The sequence below is a fragment of the Phaethon lepturus genome, unplaced genomic scaffold, assembly GCF_000687285.1.
Source record: "Phaethon lepturus isolate BGI_N335 unplaced genomic scaffold, ASM68728v1 scaffold29849, whole genome shotgun sequence".
Classification (NCBI taxonomy): Eukaryota; Metazoa; Chordata; class Aves; order Phaethontiformes; family Phaethontidae; genus Phaethon; species Phaethon lepturus.
In genome coordinates, this window is record NW_010561742.1 from 1 (window position 1) to 9761 (window position 9761).

Here is a 9761-nt window from a genome sequence, read left to right on the forward strand (position 1 = left end):
GGGGTTATCTGGATCTCTGGCTTCTTTCACGCGTTTGTCGTGGTTTTGGGGGGCTGCAGTTCTCGCCAGCTGTTTGCTACGGCTTCCCGTAGGCGTCGCCCGCAGTCCCCCGTTCATCCGCGGTCCGCCCGCCGCGGGGCGGTCGGCTGCTACACCGCGGCGTAAGGCTGAGTCCTTTGCTGGAAGCGGCACGGGGTTGTAATTGGGGTGGTCATGAAGGTTTGCCGTGAGCTATGGGAACAGCCCTGTTAATGAATTAAACACACCCGTCCCAGTGTGCTTGAGAGAGCGTAGCAGCCTTGTGTTTCACAGGACCTTCCCCGGTTCTCTTCTGTCTGCGTCGTATTCACCTCTGCAGGAGGCTCTTCCCGGCCTTCCCGAACTGGGAAGCTGCCATTCCTTCCCCAGCTCTTCCAGCAGTTTCACATTCCAGCATCAGCACTTGTGCAGCCGTAAGGCAAGCCGGTGTAGGGAGCTGATCTTACTGAAAATCCTGGGTGATTTGGTGTAGATAACGCAGTTGTTATTCAATTAGAAAATTGAGGTTCCCAACAAACACCCGGGGGTTTTTATGCATGTATGTTAGCAAAGCAACTCAGCATCGTGGTTAAATAAAAACATCTTTCAAATGTGGTGCTGCCTTATCCTTCAGCTCCTCTAGATGTTTATTGTGAGGGAATGGGAATGAAAACTAAAATATTTATGGTGTCTTTCTCATAACGCACTTTATTCAGGTCATATTTGACTCCAGAAAACTTGGAGTCCCCATGGATTTAGCAGCACTAGTAGCTTTAGTGGCATTTTATATTTTCCCTGACTGTCCCTGTTAAGATTATGAACATTTCCCATACACATATTCTCTTGTATAACAGCTTTTCTTGTGAAAGTTGCTTGGTGAGGAAAGAGAAGAGACATCTTTAGTATCCTGCAAAGAGCAGCTTCCAGTCGTATGGGAAGATAAAGCTGTCCAAAGGGAGGGTTCTGGGATTTAATTTCAGATGCTCCTGTAATATCAGTGGGAAAAATGCCCTGCAGAGCCTTTCTCTGTGAAGTGGCTTTTGATGGAACCACAGTAGGATTAAAAGTGATGTTTTATTTAACGTGGAGTTAATCATTCACATTCTAATTTCTTGCAGTTCCATTCATCACTTCCAAACCTGTTTAGCAATGCTAGGTTATTCCTAGATATATTTTTATAAGCATCCCCCTATGCTGTCTCTTGTCTTGGCGTTTATAAACCTGCTCAGGGTCAAGGCTGAGATAGTAAAAATGCCAGGGGGACTTGTTTTGGTTCCCATGGAGTGGCCTTCCTCGCTGTCTTGCTGTGCCTGCCCCTGCAGCGGGTGCCCTTGACAAACAGACAGACATTGTCTCCCACCCTGGAGAAGCTGGGGAATTAGTTTCTGGGACTGGTGATTCAGTTTGTTAAGCCAGATCTGTGTGTCAGGAAGATTAAATGGTTTGGGGAGGAAGATAGGCAGTGCTGTCCGACGTTTGGAATACTTAATTCTTACATAGCCTTCATTAAGCATGGGATTGCAGAACAATCCACTGAGGTGTGTTAGCATTGTTATTCTGAATGTTGATGAGGAAGTTGAGAGAGAAGGGAGACGCATTTTCCAACTCAACCAACTGAAAATCTAGGTTGGGTTTGCAGCCTACCAGGCCTTGCTTTTGCCTCCTGATGCTGGTATATAGTATGTTACTCAACATTATTTAAAATTCCTTCTGTTTTTCTTAGGCTGTTTGAATTTAGAATCTTGACTGATTCCAAACACCACAATGAAAGATGTCTTCCTGTACCACCACCTCATCATCTTTTGAGTAGTAGCTGTTGTGAGGCAGCAGTACAGAGGACTGTATATATGTGTGTATATATGCATTTCTATTACAGCCAGAAGAGGAGCCAAAAGAGGAAGCTGCACCAGCCAAGCCTGTGGTAGGAATTATTTACCCTCCTCCAGAGGTCAGGAATATTGTTGACAAGACTGCCAGCTTCGTAGCCAGGTAAAGAACTCTGGTGGTGTCTCCTGTTTCCTGGGATTTTCATGCCTCTCCTCTTCCAGTGCTAATGTCTGTGCAGCTCCAGAAACTGAAGCAGGTGACAGTCCCATGACTTTACATGAAGGATTTTAAGGATTGAGTCTATACCGGTGAGACACTGTGAAATAAACAGCAATATTCTATTTAAGAGGTGTAAGACATGCTTTGCTAGAAAAGTTATGGTAGCAAATAAAATAAAGTTATTGGAAACTATGGTGTGTGCTGCAATAACCAGGTAACGGTTCCTGTTCTGAATGATCTGAAGGGGAAACAAATATTCCAGGTAGAAAGGGAGCCCTGTTTCGGCTGCTCCATCGTCTCATTAAGCTGAGAAGAGTCATGACCCTATTTTACAGGCAAATGGTAGGTGAAGAACCTTCCAGCACAAGGATGCTTGCTTGTTGAGCCCTGAGGTTAAGTTCCATCCCTCTTTGTGTACAGCTTGGTAAAACTGTGTCAGCGGCTGGGATCGGCGTTCATCTAAGCCTCGGTCATCTCTCTCCACCTTGATAGCCCCAGGGAGAGAAGTACCTATCTCCCAAGAGCAGTCTGATCCTCTCTTAGGATAGATGAGCTGCCCATGATGTGCATGGGATTTTTTTGCTCCGTTGACTGTAGCAGATTGATTAGCGTGAGTATAGATGTCAAATTCAGGGGAGGAGTATAAAGTTGAATAAATTTTACTCATTTGGGCTTCTTCCTTTTCTGTAATGTCATCATTCTGCAAGTGCAAGAAGTTAGTGCTAGCTAGGCTGTCTTCCTCTGTTGTTTTTATTAATACTTAAGTATTTCTGGCTGTCTTATCTCTATGTGAGGTCTCAGGGGACCGGATCTTGGTCTTCCTGCAGTGTACAAGTAGCACAGAAGGTAAATCCCCCCCTCAGCTGGCTGTGTGAATCCTTAACCTTCATGTCATCCAGACAGGCTGAATGCTGTGTGCTTTCACCTCACTAAAACGGGATGGTTATTGCTGTGGGTTTAAGACAATTGCTAAATGCTGATCTAGTCAAAGAAACTTACTGTGTAACTAATCTCCAAAATGCTGCCAAGGAGCGTTGGCTTCCTTTGAGGATAAGGAAGGGCTGTGTTTATCCTTTGGTATTGTAGAGACCTCCTTGTTTGGAGGAGGCAGAGTGTCTGAGCAAGACCTGGAGGTATGCAGAGAACATGAAGAGAAGCATGGTACAGCAATGTTAACTTCCTCAGACTACCCTGGAATAAATGGCTTGCACTTTGGATGGGAGAAATGGAGGTTACCTGAAGTAAAACTTGGGCCTCTCCTAAATGCAGCACTCCAGTGTGGTCAGTGTCTGCACAGGTTCATGACTACCTGCTTTTTTTTTCCTTATATGAACTTTCTAGAAATGAAACTAGTCTTAAAAGCTTGTTAATAGAGCAAATAGAACTGGTCTAGTAAGTAACTTGTAAACTCCATCCAACAAATTGTCTAATCCAGTCAATGATCTTTTGTTTGTATGTAGCCAAATGAGGTTGTGGAACACTTGTGAGTGAGTTTTTAACTGTCTTAAATATTCACTGTGAACTGTTACAGACTAAATTAGGACAAATACCTTTAACTTGTGTGTGTACAACTGCCTGCTATGCTGGGTATGAGTTACTTAGAGGTAAACTCCTTCCATGTAGGAGAGAAAATTGTTTTCTGAGGGGCTGATACATCAACACATCTTACTGTGAAAAAAACAGGCGCTTACACTTGAGTTGATGCCCATTCGTCTAAACAATTTTATCTTTTTCCTCCCCAGAAATGGTCCAGAATTTGAAGCTCGAATTCGTCAGAATGAAATAAATAACCCTAAGTTCAATTTCTTGAATCCCAACGATCCTTACCATGCATACTACCGGCACAAAGTCAGCGAGTTCAAAGAGGGTAAAGCACAGGAGCCCTCGGCTGCTATTCCCAAGGTCATGCAACAGCAGCAAAGTGCTCAGCAGCAGCTTCCACAGAAGGTAAGTATTCCTTTTCACTTTGGCCAAGATCTTGGCTTCAAACTGGTTGTGTCACATCCTGATGTTAAGCAGAAGGTCTGAAAGACCAGGCAAATGGAGGAGTGAGTTGTACCTTTGCAACAGGAGATGGCACCGAGAGGCTTGGAGTTTAGTGTCTGGGACTTTGTTTTGATGCAGATGTGCATCCCCCAGTTGCACATAACTCAAAGTTACGTGTGAAGCTCAATGTTAGGTTGATTTACTTGGTCTGTTTTAATTCTGTTTAGTTGTGCATTGACTTATGCGGTACTTGTGCTAGTGGTCGCTCGTTGGTATGAGTTTAGGACTCCTGCTATAGGCAAGTCCTTTAGAATCCCTTGGAGTTCAGTTTGAGCTTGTTGCATGCCCTGTTTTGTAGAAACATTTCCCATTTTTATGCTGGAAGATTTGACTTCCCCTCAAAATGTGGACTACAAAATGTTGCTAATTTTCTTCAGCTGTGCCTTTGTGCATCCTGGATGGAAGAAGGACGCTGTCTGAGTCTCAGTCTTTTACATGCTTTGCATGGTCAGTGGTCACACTGCAAGTTACTGACCGGCCTGGAGGATTATAGTGAAGTCCTGGTAGTTTACAGTTTTGTTAGCTGTTGGAGCAACATTTGTTTTACAGTATAGCCTACAGACAGATGTCCAGATACACAATGTGGTACTAATTTTTCTCATCCGTGCAGCTGCCACAATATCTAGACTGATGTTGCTTTCCCGCAACAGCTGAAGGAAAAATGAGCTCTCCCAAGTGTTTGGTAATGACTTCTTTCTTCAGTCACTGAGCCGTCTCCGTTCTGCTCTGCAGGTGCAGGCCCAGGTGATCCAGGAGACAGTCGTTCCAAAAGAGCCACCGCCGGAGTTCGAGTTCATTGCGGATCCTCCCTCAATCTCAGCCTTTGACTTGGATGTGGTGAAGCTCACAGCACAGTTTGTGGCCCGGAATGGGCGGCAGTTCTTGACTCAGCTGATGCAGAAAGAGCAGAGGAACTATCAGTTTGACTTCCTTCGCCCCCAGCACAGTCTCTTTAACTACTTCACTAAGTTGGTTGAACAGTACACAAAGGTACTCTTCACAGTTTACCTGTTGAGTTGATTCCTTCAGCAGCAGTATTGATTTTGAAGACTACTGAAGCCCTACAAAACAGCCAGACTAGAAATATGTGCGCATTTAGGTGTCTGTCCGGTCAATCTCACTCTTCAAGTAGAGTGGATGTCTTGTGCACTGTTGGCAGAGTGCAGTGCTGAGCACTGTGGGCTGTTACTTAAGTGTGTCGGACACCACTGTAATGTAAGTGAAAGTTGTGGGTTTTTAAATATGGAGGGTAGTTGGAAGGTGAAGAGTGAATATTTTTAAATGCAAATATAAGTAATAAGTAATAAGAGGCTTGCAATAGAATAAGGGGCATGTAGCCTCAGGGGTCTACTGATTTTTTTTTTTTAACAGTGTGGAAAGAGAATAATTGCTTTTAAGGAGACTTTGGCAAAAAGGATTGGCACCAACTGTCATGCAAAATGTATTTCAGATCTTGATCCCACCAAAAGGCTTACTCCTCAAACTCAAGAAAGAGGCTGAAAATCCCAAGGAAGTCCTAGATCAGGTATTGTATGAAAAATTTGCAAAACTGCTGAAGCATTTCAGTTATGTGTTTGAATTTTTTCTCTTTGCATGTTTCTGACTTGTTGTCAGCAAATAGAAATGCACAGAGACCAAAATGAATGTGTCCCTGTGGTCACTTGAATACAGAGTACCCAAGCTTGCCTTTGAACTACTCGCTAGTATTCGTATCGGGGATAGTCTGCTCGTGGCAGCATAGAGGTGTAGATACTGCACGCCTCCATTTCCAAGCGTTTTACAAAGTAGTATGTTTCCCTCTCAGACAGCTTTGCTGTGACACCTCAGTCACAGTCCTTCCAAGCTGTTCCTTATTACTTTGACTTCCCGTCTTTGTTACAAAGACTGCTTTTGCTTTGGACAGGTGACATTTCAGGGTTGTAATAAAGTCTCTGTGAATTGTTTGCTGGCTGTGGATCTTCAGTGATACCTGGATAGCTTGGTCTTGGCTGAAGAAGTCTGCAGTTCCAGCTTTAGGAAACCACTTTACAAAGCAGCTGCAGTACATTACTCAGTAGGCAAACCTGTAGTTTCTAACTGAAACACAAATATTTCTTTGTTGTGCTAGGTCTCTGAAGCAGCACTTGTGTAACTGCCCTTGAAAGAGTTGGGAGCATAAACCTCTAGATGCTGTAGAGATGACCGAGATGTGTTTCTTGACTGATATTTGATGCTTGCTTTATGTCTGCTTGTGCAGGTGTATTACAGAGTGGAGTGGGCAAAGTTCCAGGAGCGAGAGAGAAAGAAGGAAGAGGAGGAGAAGGAAAAGGAACGTGTTGCTTATGCCCAGATTGATTGGCATGACTTTGTAGTCGTGGAAACAGTTGACTTTCAGCCCAATGAGCAAGGTACGGCAGTTAAGTGTTGTAACCTCTGTGAATCTCTGCTCCCTTTGAGTAGGGACTATGCCCTGAAAGGCCGTTTCTATACAGACCGTGGGTTTTACAGCTGCATATCCTTCAAAGATGAAGGGGAAAGCCACCTTGTGACAGTGTGCAGGGCTGGATTTTTCTGGAGTCAGTAATGTTCTCCTTGCACAAAGTCCGGGACTGCACTAGTGTCCGCTTTTCCTTTTCCACCAGGACAAGCAGAACTTGTCCGACTTCCGAGTGGTGCTTTCACCCATAACCTTCATCTTCAGGTGTCATGCTGATGTTGGTCTGTGTAGACTCCATCCATTCCCTTGTGTATACCTTGGCTCCCAGGAGATTGTGATGCTGCTGCTTTGTAAAGAAGCTGCTTTTCATTCAAGAAACTGATACTTCTGTCTGTGCATTGAGCAATGAAATGGGATAGAGAAACAGAAGCTCTGTTTTCTGCATTGTAGGGAATTTCCCTCCTCCCACCACTCCAGAAGAGTTGGGAGCTCGAATCCTGATCCAGGAGCGTTACGAGAAGTTTGGGGAAAGTGAGGAGGTAGAGATGGAGGTGGAGTCAGATGAGGAAGATGAAAAGCAAGAGAAAACAGATGAGCCCCCAGCCCAGCTAGATCAAGACACACAAGTGCAGGATATGGATGAGGTAACTAGCCAATAGAATCAGCGTTACTTTTGTCCCATAAAGTTTGTGTGGTTTATGCTGCTTTTCATTTTCACTGTAAGAAGTTCCTCAGTTTCTTGAGGAAATGAGATTTCCTTCTGATGGAATTTCAAAACAACCTGTTTCCACTGGAATATGGTATTTTTTAATGGTTTCCATGACGATACAGTTTCCAAGAGTGAAAGCCAGTAATTTTGTCACCTAATAGTGTGGATTTTATATTTCTGTGATCAAAGCTTTTGGGCTTTCTTCTGCACAATATGGGATGCTGAAAGATGACTCATTTGAGACTCTTCCTCTACCCACTGTATGTAAGCTGCTGTTCTGGTAACAAGGAACAAGAGCTTGGTTAACCGTAAGCCCCTGCTTGCTGTGCTGTGGTAATGTGGAAGCTGAGGAGTACTTCCTTCCTCTTCTGGGTCCGCTGTATTTCTGAATCATAATTATCCAGAGGAACCACTGTAGCATAGGTGTCCAGAGGCAAAATAGCTCTGTTGCTTTGAAGCTGCATAATCAGTTCTTCCTGCACTGCATAGGACTTCTATGCCTTTCTCAAAACTTGTTTGTTGATATTTGACTCCAGGAACTTGGTTATGATTTTTTTTTTCTCCTAAATAAGGGATCAGATGATGAAGATGAAGGTCAGAAGGTTCCTCCTCCTCCAGAAACCCCGATGCCACCACCTCTTCCTCCCACGCCAGATCAGGTTATTGTGCGGAAAGATTACGATCCCAAAGGTAAATCAGGCTGGTGAAGAAAAACTTTATTTCTTCCTGAATAATCAGAAAAGCATTTGTTTCCAGGCTGCCTCCTCTGATGTGTTTTTAACAGTGTGGTTTTGTTTTTCTAGCCTCAAAACCATTACCACCCGCCCCAGCTCCAGATGAGTATCTCGTTTCCCCCATCACTGGAGAGAAAATTCCTGCCAGTAAAATGCAAGAACACATGCGAATTGGTCTCCTGGATCCTCGATGGTTGGAGCAGCGTGATCGATCCATCCGTGAAAAACAGAGTGATGATGAGGTCTATGCCCCAGGTCAGCCTGAGCAAAGCTTGCAAAACTGAATTCCTAGATGAGTTCTGTGAACTCTTCGCTCACCCGCGCACTCCCCCCAGGTCCCACCAATAAGGACCATCTTAAATGTAGCTTTCTGTAGGATGTCCTTAGTGTGCTGATTATGTGGATACATTTGTCATTAGCACATTGAAGCCTTTCTATAAACTTAAAGGCAAAGAGCATTAGCTGCTGCTGACCAGCCATCAAGTTGCAGCCTCTTTCTAAGAAGAGCAGCACTCAGTCATTAGGTACCAAATGGTTTAAAGATCATTAAAAGAGGCTTGACTATGCTTGATTATATCACCTGAGATAAGAATTTCTCTTTTTGCCTGCAGGTTTGGATATTGAAAGCAGCTTGAAGCAGCTGGCAGAGCGCCGTACTGATATTTTCGGTGTAGAAGAGACTGCTATTGGTAAAAAGATTGGTGAAGAAGAAATCCAGAAACCAGAGGAAAAGGTAGAGTGAAAACTCTGGGGGTTTTTTTAATAGGTTCCTGTAATGTTACGAATGCTCAGATAGACAGGAATCTTTTGAACTTTGTTCTTGTTGTAAAGCTGCTCTCTGGATTTATTTGTAGCTCACATTGCAGTCTGGACAGGCTGGAGTTACTCTGATTTATTTTATCCTGTCAGGTGACCTGGGATGGCCACTCAGGCAGCATGGCCCGCACCCAACAGGCTGCTCAGGCCAATATTACTCTCCAAGAGCAAATTGAGGCTATCCATAAGGCCAAGGGACTGGTGCCAGAAGATGACAGCAAGGAGAAGATCGGTCCCAGCAAACCCAATGAAATTCCCCAGCCACCCCCTCCTTCATCGGCATCAAATCCCCCAGCTAGTGCTCAGCCGATCACGTCCATGCCTCGTCCACCCACAGTAAGTGTTTGGGCTTCCAAAAGCAAATGACTGTGGCTGTTGTTAATTAGAAGGGAGTCCTGACGAAGGTAGAGAGTTGTAAACAGCAGGGCCAGATTTTGAATGAAGTTCATGTTTGCAAATGACTCTTAAACCATCCGAGGAAGCCTATTGAACTTGCTGTTAAAAATAGAAAATAAGACTTAGGTGGAGCTTTTCATCCATAGAGCTACCAGAAAGACTCGGCTATCAAAAAGATCAGCTGGGCAGTGAGGTCTCAGAGGGAGGGAGTATGGCTGACAAAGGAATGGGTGGGGGCCTTTTTTCAGGTGTAAAAAAGTGTGATGCAGAACAAAAGTAGCCGCAGGTAAGAAACAAGTGACTCACTTGCCCAGTGTTCCTGCCCCAAGGGTTCTGCGAGGAGACTCCGAAATAGCTCCTTCTTTAAGGTTACGTTGTGGCTTGCGGTCTGATACCTGAGTGGTGAGGGAAGGAAGAACCGCTGAATGTGGTGATGAGGCTTCTTTGCCTGGTTACAGGCAGCTTGGGCTGGCCAAAGGGTGGGCTCGCTGAGGATCCCAGCAAGGCTCTGGCCAGCAGAAAATCCTCTGTGTGTTTACCTGGTTATTTTAATCAGGATTGCGACCAGCACAAGCATTCC

The 9761-nt window shown here is 44.5% G+C and overlaps 1 protein-coding gene across 1 annotated transcript in view; it reads left to right on the plus strand.

The window, feature by feature from the left end:
• Positions 1–1894: 1894 nt before the first annotated feature.
• SF3A1 (splicing factor 3a, subunit 1, 120kDa) overlaps positions 1895–9761 on the plus strand; it is a gene marked incomplete at its 5' end in the record, with an annotated part of 11553 nt that continues 3686 nt past the window's right edge. Inside the window, 10 exons of the mRNA XM_010294083.1 lie at positions 1895–2007; positions 3807–4011; positions 4843–5100; positions 5561–5635; positions 6347–6497; positions 6977–7170; positions 7808–7925; positions 8039–8224; positions 8581–8702; positions 8879–9121. Of these exons, the coding sequence (XP_010292385.1) occupies positions 1895–2007; positions 3807–4011; positions 4843–5100; positions 5561–5635; positions 6347–6497; positions 6977–7170; positions 7808–7925; positions 8039–8224; positions 8581–8702; positions 8879–9121 (1665 nt within the window). The remainder of the gene's footprint in view (positions 2008–3806; positions 4012–4842; positions 5101–5560; positions 5636–6346; positions 6498–6976; positions 7171–7807; positions 7926–8038; positions 8225–8580; positions 8703–8878; positions 9122–9761) is intronic.